The 15,384-nt window shown below is 36.7% G+C and overlaps 1 protein-coding gene across 5 annotated transcripts in view; it reads right to left on the bottom strand.

The window, feature by feature from the left end:
* The window catches only part of FER (FER tyrosine kinase), a 392,406-nt gene that overhangs the window by 218,844 nt on the left and 158,178 nt on the right, over positions 1-15,384 (bottom strand). For 4 of the 5 annotated variants that reach the window (XM_045020435.1, XM_045020436.1, XM_045020438.1 and 1 more), the window contains one exon: positions 7,979-8,101. In XM_045020435.1, coding sequence (XP_044876370.1) covers positions 7,979-8,101 — 123 coding nt within the window. Of the gene's footprint in view, positions 1-5,394; positions 6,828-7,978; positions 8,102-15,384 lie in introns of those variants that run through there. The other variant, XM_045020437.1, reaches the window with a different exon arrangement.

The raw sequence follows: 15,384 nt of genomic DNA, 5'->3' as shown, positions 1-15,384 counted from the left end.
TTTAGCTAATATGGCAAAGGAGGATAAACACTTGTGGGAAAAAATAGTAAAAACAAAATATTATAGCATAATTTTATTTTGTTATGCTTTCTCTGGTATTCCACTTTCACTTTCTAAATGGATTATTACAGGGACAGCAATTTACATAAAAAGATTAAAGAGTACATAAATGTCAAAGATTGCTTCACTGTTCTAAGGGAAAGACTGGAGAGGAATCCTGTCAAGATGTCAAATGAATTTTAAGGAAATGATCAAATGTACTTTGCAGAGGTTGCACAATGCAGAGTACACCATCCAATAGTATGTGTCAGAGTACTCATGCTGTTTCCTAAAATAAGCATGCCTGAAGCTTCTTCACTGTCCCATAACGGTATGAAACCCAGGTCATAGCTCCAAAATGATTAAAGGAAAAGGGAGAGCACACAAAGAAAAGTGATTACTTTTATTAATTCTGAAGCTTTGCAATTCTTTATTTCATAATTTATTTTGATCTTGCAACTAAGTTCTTATTAGCATCGGTGGGTGGGGGGAGTTATGTAGAGCCAATAGATCTGCAATGATTTTTAATACACTAAAATGCCCTATACTCCAACATTTTTGTTCAACGTTTACTACAATATTGTCTTACTGTCTGAAAATGCTGAACTGGAAGTACTTTCAAAAATGTATTAAGGTTGTCTAGTTTCACAAAGTTTTTGCAACTATTGGTGGCTAAGATCCCACTTTCTAAATTCTTGCAGTCATGCGCATCAATGAATCACAATAAATATAGCACATGCCTTCTACATGAACAGTGCACTAGAGGAGCTATTTATCATTGTGACACTGGCAAACCAGGGACCAGCTCATGCCAAAGTCCCCATGCCTCAAATGATACTGACAAATACGCAACTGAAATCAGTCTGGCTCACTTGTGTGTTAGTATTGTTAAAATATATATTAGAATTACAAGAATATGTTTAGACTTGATTGACTTCTTGTAAGTTGTTACATGCATTAATCTCACTTATACAATCTTTAAGGTAATATTTGAACATTGGTATTGTAAGCTTCTGTAACTATTTAAGTCACTACACAAGAGAGAGAAAATAACTAGTGTGAAGAGTCCATCTGCAACCAAAGGCGTTATGTCCTGTCCAACAGGGAAGGTCCTTTTACACCAGATACACTATTGTGAGATGTTAAAAAGAACAAGAGACTGTTGTTCTGCAACCCCCACCACAACCCCTACCCCATGGAGAGGAGTCAGGCTTGCAGCTCAGAGCACATGGAAGAAGGGGATTAAAAAACCTCTAAAAAGAAGGAACTAAAAAGATTACTGTGCTGCTTGGACTCTGGAGGGCAAGGTTTCTAGGCATAAGCAAGGGATTCCCAGCTGCTTAGCCCTAAGGACAGAGAGCTTGCTTATTATAGAAGCTTCTATTACTCTTTGAAACTTAAGATTGTAACTCATTTATGTATCTATGTTTACCTGCTTTAACCTTGTAAATAACTCTCTCATTTCTTTTTCCTATTTAATAAATCTGTATATAGTTTATTACAGGATAGGCTATGAACATTGTCTTTGGTGTGAGATCTAAGGTGCAACTGGCCTGGGACAAGTGACTGGTCCTTTGGGACCTGGAGTAACCTAAATATTGCTGTGATTCTTGGAGGGAAGGTTCATCTATCACTAAGGTAGGCTCACCTGGGTGGCGAGACAGATCAGAATATCCCAGGGAGCTGTCTGTGACTCCATGTTAAGGCTGTTACAGTGCCCAAGTAGTTTATACTTGGTAACTGGTTGGTGAAATCAAAGTCTAGAACTCACAGCCAATTTGGGGTTTGTGTCCTAGTTCTTAACAGTCTGCTCTCAGATTGGTACTCATGCTCCTGAGTAACACCAGGTGACTTGACAATCATCTTTTTCCAGCAGTGGCTACATATCTGTGTCAGAAAAGGCTGTGTTGTGACAAGATTATAAATCCTCTGTGAACTGATATCAATATCAGCTGGTATAATACTGCATTTTTGTAAACGTTAAAATGTTTAAGAAATCTGAAAAAAATTGCAAAGTTCCATAATCACTTAGGATTGTTTTCAAAATTGAAAAAATATTTGAATATTTTCTTATTGTTTAAAGCATTACAGTTGTATTGTCAAAGTTGTATAGTCTGCCAGGACACAACCTGCCATTAAAGGAAGAATAAATTTTTATAGCCCCATCTGATGACTTGCAGCCCTAAAAATTGTCTATACTGTTTTGTTAAATATTCCATTGACAATTAATTGCTAAATCTCAAAAAAGAGCCCCTAATCACATATTGGACTTCTATTGGTAAACAGTACTTCATGTCCCATAGATTATGGAATTATGAGATAACTGCTAACTTTTGTAGGAGTATTCAGAAGAGCTCTCATGTTATTTATGTCTGGAGTATAATTTGCCAATAGATAGTAACATCCTTCTTCAACTGTGGGCATCAGAACTGGACACGGTATTCCAGTAGCACCAGTGCCAAACAGTAAAATAATCTCTCCTCTCAACTGAGATTACTGTTTATGCATCCCAGGATCACATTAGCTCTTTTGGCCACAGTGTCCCATTGGGAGTTATGTTCAGCTGATTATCCACTATTACCTCCAAATCATTTTCAGCGTCACTGCTTTCCAGGACAAAGTCCCCCATCCTCTAAGTACAGCCTACATACTTTGTTCCTTGATGTATACATTTACACTTAGCCATATGAAAACACATATTGTTGGCTTGTACCCAATATACTACACAATCCAGATTGTGCTGAATCAGTGACCTGTCCTCTTCATTATTTACCACTCCCTCAATTTGTGTGTCATCTGCAAACTTTATCAGTAATGACTGTTTTCTTCCAGGTCACTGATAAAAATGTAAAATAGCGTAGGTCAAAAACCAATCCTTGCAGGATCCCACTGGAAACATGCCCATTTGAGAACAATTTCCCGTTTACAATTATATTTTGAAACCTATCAGGCAGCCAGTTCTTAATCCATTTAATGTGTGCCATGTTAATTTTTATATCATTCTAGTTTTTTAATCAAAATGTCCAGTAGTACCAAGTCAAACACCTTAGAGAAATATAAGTATATTATATCAATACTATTATGTTTATCAGCCAGATTTATAATATCAAAAAAAATATCAAATTAGTTTGACAGGAACTATTTTCCACAAACCCACATTGATTTGTATTAATTACACTACCCTCCTTCAATTCTTCATTAATCTGGTCTTTTATCAGCTGCTCCATTATCTTGCCCGGCACATCCTGGTGTCTCTTTTTAAAAACTGGCACAACATTAGATTTCTTTCAGTCTCCTAGAATTTCCCCAGTGTTACAAGAATTATTGAAAATTTACATTAATGGTCCTCCAAGCTCCTTATCCAGCTCTTTTAAAACTCTTAGATGTAAATTAGCCAGACCTGCTGATTTAAAAACGTCTAACTTTTATATTTTCTTTTTAAACATCCTCCAGCGATATCAGTGAATGGAAAGTGTTGTCAACACCATATGATGAGACCATATCATCTGTTTTTCTACAAATACAGTACAGAAATATTTACCGAACTCCCCCTACCTTTTCTGCATTATTCCTGATAATTCTACCATGTTCCTCTAGTAATGGACCAATACCATTGTCAAGATTCTCTGTGTTCTTAATATATTTTTAAAACTCCTTCTTTCCCTTAACGCTATCGGCCATAGATTTCTTGTGGTGTAACTTAGCTTCCCTTCTGCAATTCCTAACTTCTGATTTACATTCATTATTACCAACTTTCCCTTTCTTCAATTAGTTTTTTATAATATATTTATACACACACGCGCGCGCGCATGACCTGCAGTCATGACTACTAAACATCTGGGGAATAATCTGAGTGCTACAGAGAGGCCAGAAGGCAATGATTTGCACAGGTAGTGGCTGTTATCAATGCAGAAACAAGGATATACTAAGTTGGCCAATCTGATATTGCTGGAGGGAGTAAAGCGATCAATACCAAAACCCTTCAAGACTGCTCTGTAACCTCATTAATTATCGGAAAAACCAGGAGTCAGGTATCTGAAGAAATTATGAAATCTCTGCTGAAGCTACCATATTCTGCCTTCTTGATGCCAGCAGGTATTGATGCTTAGATTAGCCACATCTTTCTAGCAGGGTGCAACAAGCTCCACTGATGAGTAAGGTTATCTTCCCCTTCTCCTGGGTCTCCAAAATAGAAAGAGACAATAAGTCTTTCCTGAACTGTGGCACTCTTCAGTTCTAACAACTCCACTATTTGAACTAGCAACTTCTGAAACTGTCTACAATCATCAAGAAGCTATACCAATGAGGATATTAAGGACATTAGCAGAAGATACTGTACTTTCCTTATCAGTAGCAAAAGACTGGTTGATATCATCCTGTGCTTCATGCCTATTTACCCTGGATAAGTAATTGTGAATGCTATCCAACAGCGAAGAAAGATGGACAATTTAAGAACTGAAGAGGAATTAGCACCATGTAATAGACGAAAGTAAATCAGCACAAAGGAAGTCACATTGTCATCACAAGAGGGAGAGCCTGATAGATACTAGGGACCTGGGACTGCCTTTGTGACCACCAAGTCCTCCAAGAATTGCCAGCGGGTCCCTGAAACAGAAACTAGCACCATGAAAATCCCTGCCACCAAAATTGCCTTGGTAGCAACATACGCAAACAACAAAGTCACCTTTTTTGACAGGAAATACAGGACAGAGCGTTCCACTGACTTTGTACTGAATGATGCTAACAGACCCTGCTCTCTCATTTTAGGAAGCTCAGAGTTTGAAAACAGACAACTTTATCCCTTCACAGGAGTAGGCCCTTGACTTGAGAACAGATCTAAGGGCCTAGTTTAGGACAGACTGGAGTCAAGCGTGCTTGTCTTTTGGTGACTGAGGCATAATATATTCAACACAATGAAAAATGACTGAATAATGGCCGTCACCAAGGCACACCAGACAATGTGTAAGTGTATCCATCTCCAGGAAGGCTGAGGGGTATGAGATACACTGTTTAAATTGTTTCACCTCACACTGGTCTTTGGGATTCAGACCAGATAGGATAACCCGAAAACATGTAGGAGCTGATTTGGGAATGTAACTGTACAACAGCACAGAAACTAGACAAAACCTTTTTAAACAATATACAATTACTAGTAAGAACTAGTAAATCTACTAACACTACTAAAATATACTACTAGTACAACAAGAAAACAAACCAAAACTCCAGGAACAGAAGGAAGTTTCCTATGCCCACAGCTAGTCACACAAAAGGAGGAACTGAGATGACTGGGGACTGCACAAACCTTTATAAACTCAAAGAAGAATTTTAATTATTCTTCAGTGTGTACTCAAACAACAGTAGAGATTTTATTGTAGGATTGCTCACAAAGTAGAACAGCTGTCATAGCTCTTTTACAGTTCAAAAGTGCATAGATACTACAATGATGAGTATAATACAAAACCAGAAAATACAGAAACCATACAGAGCATTAAATATCTGAAACAAATAGATAAAGAATTACAACAATGAAATCACAAACAGACTGAAGGAAAAAAAGATATAATTTGGGGCTCTTCAGTCTTAACAATATCCCTTTAAACCTAGCAGGTTAGTCTGAACACATTTACTTAAACTTCTAAAATGAAATCATAAGCTTTGTCATGTAATATTTAGATAGCAATATTTTATGTACATTACATTAGTCTTCAATTCTGCAAACACTATGAACAGTAATCTAGAACATTTTGTACTGTTTTCTTACTACTTGCATCAGTGTCTTATAAAACCTTGATTTCTAAATTTAAAGCACTCTCTTAAATAGGACAAACAAGTATGTCAACAAGAACAGAAGGAACCTCCATTTACATAGCAACTTCAGTAACTGTTGAAATTACTTAGGAGTTAAGCAGAATAGACACGACTTCACATCTAAACCAGACAGTGCAACTGAGGTCAAGTGTTAATGTGTTTTCAATAATTTTAGATTAATTCTACTGAGCAGTTATAAAGGAAGGTAAAATTATAATCATACACGTGTCTTTGTCTTGAACTGTACCTTTCTCTGGTGACACAGAATTAAAAGTTTCTCTAGAAGGCCTGTCTTTTAATTATGACATGACCTAGGTCTGCCAAATAAATTCACAAATGCTTAAACCAGTGAATCTTCATAAGAGAAGTCAAGAATGTATTCATATACAACAGGAATGAGTAGCAATGTGCATTTAAGACTGCAAGTTGTGACAGAAAGAAAGGCACAAGATTTAATCCATCCCTTCAAATTTTCTCAGCACACACAGGCAAACATAAAAAATAAATTCTTGTTGGGAGCAAAAAAAGAAACATGCTTTACTTTCTTGTGACTGGTATTGCAAAAGATCTGAGATTATGGTTTAGGAAAGTGATCCTGAATTATACATTGTCATTTTACAACATTTATAGAAATCATAACAAAGTTGCTTTACAAATGTCTGAAACTAATTATTTTTCTAACTAAGCACAAATGGCTACTTCAGAACTACCGGTATGTCCAGAGTTGAAATGGAAAGATTTAGTTCTTAATTATACAGGGCTGGTTGATGTGTGAGATAATGGCTGAGTGGATACCAAAGACCTAGCTACTGGAAGGAAATATGAAGATTGTTAGCTCTCTCAAATTGTGCTTTGCTGATAAGGCCTCAGCTGGAGTACTGTCCCCTCTTCTGAGCGCCACATTCCAGGCAAGATGTAGACAAATTGGAGAAAGTCCAGAGAGGAGCAACAAAAATGATTAAAGGTTTAAAAAACATGACCTATGAGGAAAGATTGAAAAAATTGGGTTTATTTAGGCTGGAGAAGACAGAGGGGATATAACAGTTTTCAAGTACATAAAAGGTTGTTACAAGGAGGAGAGTGAAAAATTGTTCTCGTTAACTTCCGAGGATAGGACAATAAGCAAGGAACTTAAACTGAAACATGGGAGGTTTAGGTTAGACATTAGGAAAAATTTCCTAACTGTCAGGATAGTTAGGCACTAGAATAAATTGGCTAAGGAGGTTGAAGAATCTCCATCACTGAAGGTTTTTAAGAACAGGTTAGACAAATACTTGTCAGGAATGGTCTAGTTATTATGTAGTCCTGCTGTGAGTGTAGGGGACTGGACTAGATGACATCTTGAGGTCTCTTCCAGTCCTACACATCTATGATTCTATGACTATATAGGCCTCTTATTGTACGTATAGCGCTTTATAAGGTTTCTTGTTTCCTTCTATTTAACAATGACTTCTTGACTATAAGGTGAAGTTCATTTAAGACCGGAGAAAGGAAGAAATACTTAGATCTGGTTTTCAATGCGCATCAGTGTCTTCAAGTTATAAATAGAAATAATTACCATTAAAATAGTTCTCCCAAACTTTATAAAGACACTATTCTTTAAAATAATGCTGTTTTCCTTCTGAATACTTTTATAAGCAACACAGCTTCACGGAGAAGGAAACCAATATCATGGTCTATGGGTTACTGAGCCAGGAACAGATTCTACCTGGAAGGTGCAAAAAAGAAGGAAGAGATGAACGAAGTATAAGAAAGCTTTGTCAGGCTCAGAATGACATCCTTCCAGAAGGATGGTATGTGGGTACTTGCGATGCAGACCCTGGAGTCTGTTAATTGGGATGAATCTTCAGTGCTCTAACGAAAAGACTGTAAACAGCTCAGGAAGCTACAGAGTAATGAGCAATAATGAGTTATTAGTTAAGTGTTTTGGAAGCTAGAGTAATCACTTAAGAGGAACTGAGGAGTCTGCTATCTTAAAGAAGTCAGTGAAGCACTAACTGAATGAGATAGTTCTGATTAGCCTACAAACTGCTTAACATTTCATTTATAATTGCAAAAATCATGGTTTAAAAGGTTAAATGAAATGCAGCAAAATGTTCTACTTAACAAAATACATAGAATAGATGCATACCTTAACAACAGGATTCAGCAGAACTACACCTGATTTCTTAGTAATTACTTGTTTTGTTGTGTAATGATGGTCTATAAGCTGAGGAATAGTTGGAAACCCAGTTCCTTCAAATCGGTACTGATTCTGCAAAGGGGGGGAAAAAAATCAGTTTCAGAACAGCTCCAATGAGGAAATGCAAAAGATGCAATTAGCAACTCTTACCCACGAATAACAGAAAAGTTTAATTTCATAGGATTAAACCTTGGTCCCACCCAAGTCAATACAAAAACTTCCAGCGACTTCAATGGGACCATGATATGGATCATAACAACTACAAAAAAATCTATTCATTCAATTAGCATAGCATAATAAAATAAACATAGATCTCAACTCTTAAATTAAAGCTAGAAAGAAGGAAGTCCTTGTGATTCAACAGATGGCACAGTAGCAGTGACTTTGAGACATATTAAATATGAATAAAAGGATATGCAATAAAATATTGCCAAGTTAAAGAACAAAAAAATTTTATTTTAAGACCATGTCTAAACATGTAAAGTGTATAAAATAAGCATGTATTGCAAAGAATATCTTTGAAAACCTAAAACACGGGGTAAATTTCAGCTCTCTAGCTCAGAAACAAAGCTTGAGGAACAGGGGCCAAATCTTAATTCACCGTGCAATGTAGTCTTCAGGCAATGTGTGATAAAAGTGACGAATGATTCACTGACACCCAAAGAATAAAATTTTTGTCAGGTCTTTAATAATAATAAAATAAATAATAATAATAATAATAATGTGTGACCAGCACAGTCTTCAATAGCACTTAGGAAAAAAGCCCAGCCATCACCATACTTCAGAAATGCTGAGTGAGATGAAAGGCATTTTTGTCTCCCCCTCTCTGTTTTTCCTATCATTCTGTCTCTCTCTCTTTTTCATTTTAAATATTTAAAAAGTTCCTGCTGTGGCTACTGTAACTCTCTTGCCATCATGCTGGAATTGTGTAGATTCTTTAACAAGCTGTACTTCCTATCACAGAATGTCAGGAAGCATTGTATCTGTAGGTGCGGAGAAAGAATGCAAGTGACATAGGTACACTAGTGGCTGCAAGGGCAGTGATAAGAGATTTAGAAAATTCTTTGTGAAAAAACCTGTACTGCTCAGTTCAGCCTCTTACAGTCCTGAATTCTGTACAGGATTTCAGTGACTAGCATAAGGGATAGGCTATTTGTGCCTCTATAAATGCATGGTTATCTCCATTTATTCCCTACTCAGCACTTTCCACAGCATAAACATTGCCATAAACAATGTGGCCATAAACATTTAGTACAAGTAAAGCCAAGGACTGAAATAGTAAAAGTGATGTAAATTGAGATTCAGGTTCATTTGCACTGATGGGCAAAGAAAATTAAATACTACTACTAAAGAATTGTTTTTAATCTACAGTAAAATACTTTGCAAGTGCACTCAGTATACTAGGGCTCTTATGGAAAATTACTTTTTGGAAACTACAATAACTGCCTGCCAAGGTATTATCATTTTTTAGGCAAGCAAAAACAACAGGCCAGTTTGAACAGATGAACATTCTCTTTGTATCCATCCACTGCTTGTCTTTACTTTCAAGGCCTTTCATGGTGTTCCTGCACCCTACCTATCATCTCTCATTCACTGTCAAAATGTTGACCCTGATCATCCCATGATGTCAGCCTTTGCTGCCCATTTCTAAATTTTCAAGCAAGCACCTTCATGCTTTTTCCTATGCTGCCCTCACACCTGGTAAGTGTGAAACAGCCACAAAATCACCTCATTATTTTCCTTCCAATCCCTCCTGAAAACTCTTTTCTTCTGATGCCTACAGATAAATTGACAAGTTAGGCTGCTGGAATGCAGAAATCACTGCCTAGTACACTAACCAATATTATTGCATTGATTCAATTGTTGCAATCTTTCTATTCATAACCGTGTGTTTTCTCCTATCTTATATGTAGGTTGTAAATTCTTCAGGGCAAGAACCATTTTTTCTTCTGTTTGTACAGTGCCTACCCAATGGAGTCCTGGTCCATTACTAGGGCTCCTAGGTGCTAAAATAATACAAGTAATAGAGAATAATTTGGAAATTGATTAACACTGAATGACAGCAATGTATTTAGATGCTTAATAATAGTAATCCTTATTCATATTTACAGGGTTAAACTGATGACCAAATTTGGCGTCAAGGAGGAATTTTTCACTAATACTTAATGGAAAGGAACTGGAACTTCCTTTTCGCAAATATCATGGAACAGACAAAATTCATTACAACTAGGAGGTATATTCCCAGATCCATCAATTTCTTTACCAGAAATTTAGCAATCAGCAATTTTGAATATTAGGACATTTTTATTATCATCATCATCATTATTATTCTTTACTATTTGTATTGCAGTAGCTCCTAGGAGCCCCATTCATGGACCGCTGTAAAAATATGTAACAAAAATTGGCCCTGCCCCAAAGTGCTTACAATAACTTCTTAGTTGCTTAAATGGATTTAAGAATTTCACCTCAGACACCAAAGTCTGAAAGTTTTCAGCATAAGATATTAATTGTTATAAAAAGTTGGCACTCATTAGCCGAAAGAGGTGCTCCTATATTAACAAGTGTAATGTCCACTGAGGAGGATAAATGGCCTCTGTAATTAACCGCAATACATTCTCTGTATTCCATACTTTTAAAAATATATATATATTGGACCCTATAGTCAAAGTTGTTTTTGTCAGGAAATGTTTAAGTTTATAAAAAATATACATTCATTTCTTAAAAGTTCACTTTTAGTTAAAAACAAATTAGCAATTCCTATTTCTTTTTCACAGATTGCCTGACAAATTGGTTGATCAATGGCTGCATCTGACCAGTTCAACATTTCAAAACACTGGTCAAATCAAACAGGCTATTTAAACAGCTGGACTACTGTCACAACAGCTGTACATTGCACTGTTCTAGAGTCTTGGATTCAGAGACAAATTCACATCAACAGAGACCAGGCTTGTCAATGATATGAGACAATGCTGATGTTGTTACACAATGTGATGGAGGTTTTAGCCTCACACTTCTATTCATGTGTAGTCGCAACTGGGGAATCTAAAAATCAAATCTGACAGCTGTCCCTGAAAAGACATACACCAGGCCCTTCCACTGAGAAACAATACCACACAGAGACAGCTATTCTAGTGAGGGATGGCAGGTGAAACTGGAGTGAGAATGCAAGGAGATATTCTTATCCATGAATAAAGAAATAGGAAATAACGTAGATCTCTGGGGATTGTGCACACAAAACTAGGAAAATTCATGTAGTTTTGAAAATGTCTTATGCTTATATTTTGATCTATCGTTTGGAATGTATTTTACCAAAGAGAAGCAAAATAAAAAACATAGTTTGTGTCAGCTCATTTGTATCCTATTAGTGAAATCAGACATATGAATTAATATAACAAATAGTGATCACATGTCCATTTCCGATAGGAAACATCAAGAAAAGTGGCACTGGAACAATACAAGAGTCCTAGAAAAAAGGACACTGAAGAAATGAAAATGACAGGATTGTGATATTGATGCAAGGGAAAAAATATTTTTCTGATTTGTGTCATTTCAATTGTTTTGTAAGTTGCTGAAATTTCTTCAGGCAATGTATCTCTACACTTGTGTGGTATTAAGTATTGAAGTTTGGGGTACTGGGGAGAGAACATGAAAGTGAGAGATGCTGTGTAGTAGTCTCTACATCTATAAAACTGATAAAAGCTAGGAAATTTTATGTCAGTGCACCCAACAGTTAAATAATTCTTTGTAAAGGAATCTGATGGAGTTGGCAGCTAAAATATAACTATCCTGCTGTATATTATTGCAAGACTTTCAACAGCATATTTTTGGATGGTTTTGTTATAGAACTATCTGAATACAGATTATCTTTTACCAAGTCCAGCTCTGATGCAAAACTCAGTCAATAAAAACTTCTCTGGGTTTTCCCAGTAGCCATTATACTTTTCTATTCTCTTTAATACCCACGCCTTATTAGATGGAGAACTTAGTAGCACTCTTCCTTCCACAGAAGAGTGTGGATAGCTTCTTCTGAGACCAACACTAAGCCAAAACTGTCTATGGAACAAAAATCAGGAGATACTGAAACAGAGTCAACTCAACCTATAAACAAGCCAATATTTGGTCACAGCCTTGGGAGTAAGAGCCTTGAAAACAAATCTACGTCTTGACAACAATGATCATCTTAACTCCAGTACAGAACAAAATTATATGAGTAATAGTTTTAACTTTTGGTTAAAAGAATACATTTTTCCTTTCCAATCTATCATATTCTATAACGTGAAATTTACCAAAATTCGTACAATAAATTCACAGGTTACAATTTACTATACATTCCACATAAAGCCCAACACTAGTCGATACAAATTTACTGACATGAGAAAAAGGTCAACTCATCCTTGGTCTAAATTTAGAGATTACAGTTTGAGAAAACATCTCATGACTTTCCCCAAGCCCACAGAAACTGGCTGTGAAACATTTAAAACTAAAAGATTTTAACTAAATTTGGCATCTCAAACACCACTTGGTTGTGGCCCTGGGATGAAAACCTGACCCCGCTGAAGTCAAAGGGGCCAGGGTTTTACCCCAGAATCTAATAGAAATCATGCTATCTACTAATCTACTTGCTATCTTGCTGAAATAACTGTATTATGAATATACTAAAAATAAGTTATTTTGATATAGAACTTATTTTAACGCAAGATAGCATCTGGCTTATAGTGTCTTCTGTAAAGGTTTCATATTGTAGCTATCATATTTTATGTTACTGCAAGGCTCAAAAATGCCAGTTAAAATATTTATTTTCAAATACTTTTCATAGAGTACATATACGTGATTGTCACTGTATTAACTTTCACTTTGCTGTGCAAATTATTTCTAAAGCAAAATAGTGTAAAACTGGAAAGATCTGCTAAGGAGTATGAGAATTATTTAGTCCAAGTATGTGGCTAGTCTCTTTTATTACAGCATTATCCCAAAATGAAGAATTAAGTGAGATCTGTGTCGTTGCACTCTATATGATTTTATGAAAATATGCTAATGAGTGTGAATATGATGTAACTGGAATATGCTTCATGCAAAAGGTCTCCTGTAAGGTATCATTACAAAGCTTATAATCTACTGTGTGTGGTCATCCTATTTGTATGCATGTATCATTCTTGTGTCTGAAACTATAAATATGAAATATAACTCTGAGGGCCTATTGTAGTTATGCAAAGTGTGGGCCATTAATGGTGGTTTGGAATCTTGATGGCTCCCATCAACGAGGACAATTGACTGTGGATGGCTCTGTTTGCTTGCAGACCTTCCTGCGAATCAGGCTGGGAGGAATGAAGGCTTGGGGTCTCACAGGACATGTGACCATGTCACCTGCTACTGAAATCCATCTCAAACCTGGTGCTTTTCCATTTAGGAGGAGCGGTGGGAACCCAGAGAGACAAAAGATTCCCACCTTGTGCCAAAGCTATATAAGGGGGTGAAACAAAACAAAGAGGGCTGCAATCATGAGAAATCCCCTAGCTGCCACATGAGCTGGAACAAAGGCTATACCAGGGGAAAGGATTGTACCCAAACTAGGAAGGCATCCAGTCTGTGATAGAAGCTTAATGAAACAGCTGAGGGTGAGATTTTATCTGTATTCAGTTTTCTTATTGTACTAAGCTTAGACTTGTGTGTTTTATTTTATTTTGTTTGGTAATTCACTTTGTTCTGTCAGTTATTACTTGGAACCACTTAAATCCTGCCTTTTGTATTTAATAAAATCACTTTTTACTTATTAATTAACCCAGAGTAAGTATTAATACCTGGGGGGGGGGCACAAACAGCAGTGCATCTCTCTCTATCAGTGATATAGAGGGTGAACAATTTATGAGTTTACCCTGTATAAGCTTTATACAGGGTAAAACGGATTTATTTGGGGTTTGGTGCTGGAGACAGGAACACTTCTTAAGCTGGTTTCAGTTAAGCCTGCAGCTTTTGGGGGATATGGTTCAGACCTGGGTCTTTGTTTGTAGCAGACTAGTGTGTCTGGCTCAAACCAAGCAGGGCACTTGAAGTCCTAAGCTGTCAGGGGAAACAGGTTCAGGAGTAGTCTCAGCACATCAGTTAGCAGTTCCCAAGGGGTTTTCTGTGATCCAATCCATCACAAGGTCCACTGACTTTCTGTGGATCATATGAAGGTTTCTGAGTCATTGTTGCCACAGTCTCTGTTTATACAGGGTCAGTTACTTGTTTAGAGGAAGCTACAACTGGGATTTCAGAACAAACAAACAAACAAAGAAAATTTCTGTCCTATTCCCAAAGGGCCAAATTAATCTCAGGCAGTATCAACTTATTCCAGGCTTATGCATATAACAAGCTATAAAAAAGACAAAAACAGAAGTCTTGGACCAAGGAAAGTCTGGCACTGTGCAGTGAACATTGAGGAATAGTCACTCAATAAAAAAATACCTTATTTGCCCCAAATTTCCCTGATACATTCCTTGATTGTTTCAACAGCTGACCAGCCAACTCTCTCATTGCTTTAAGGTGCATTTTTGAAAGTATGTGTGTTATGCATCTTAATATATTTCAAACTATCACTGAACTCTATGGGAAAGCCTGATTCCTGTAGTGCAGCCCTTCCTAGTGCTAACTATCTGCACCTAGTTCCTCCCCTTTGCTGCAAAATCAAGTAAGTTTCTTTTCTATACTTCTTGGGAAAGCTCTAATTTACTCACCTCCTTTGTAAAGTGCTTTGAGATCTACTGGTGAAAAATACTGCAAGATCTAGACAGTAGTATTATTTATGAATAGGGGGTCAGATTTTTGACTGATGGATGATAAATGCTAATTTCAAATTATTTACTATGATCAGAGCAATATATATTACACATAATATATAAGCTGCATGTGCACATGAGAAAACAAATTCATATTTCTCTCTCTCAGTCTACTGGTTCCAGAGTCCTACTCAAGACTCTTTAAGGCTGGTCTACACTGTGAAATTAGGTCAGTATAACTACGCTGCTCATGCGTGTGAAAAATCCACATCCCTGATGCCATTTCCAATTTTGGTTGGACGTATTCCTGGAGCTTTCATCAATGATATTTTTAATTAAAAATTAATCTTTATTTCTTGGAGACTTAAGAGCAATCCTGGAGGGTTAGCAACCCTAATCCCTGAGCAACACAGTTAAACCTACTTGGCCCCCGATCTAGACAGTGCTAGGTCAAAGTTAGAAGTCTCCTGTCAATCTAGCTACGACCCCTCAGGGAGGTAGATTAGGTCAATAGGAGATAGTGTCTTTAATGCAATCTTACAGTGGCACAACTGCAGTGTGTTGAGTGTAGACAAGCCCTAAATCACATCATTTTCAAGT

This window comes from Mauremys mutica, chromosome 6 (genome assembly GCF_020497125.1).
Source record: "Mauremys mutica isolate MM-2020 ecotype Southern chromosome 6, ASM2049712v1, whole genome shotgun sequence".
Classification (NCBI taxonomy): Eukaryota; Metazoa; Chordata; order Testudines; family Geoemydidae; genus Mauremys; species Mauremys mutica.
Note: the sequence above shows the minus strand (reverse complement) of the source record. Positions and strands in the feature narration are given on the sequence as shown.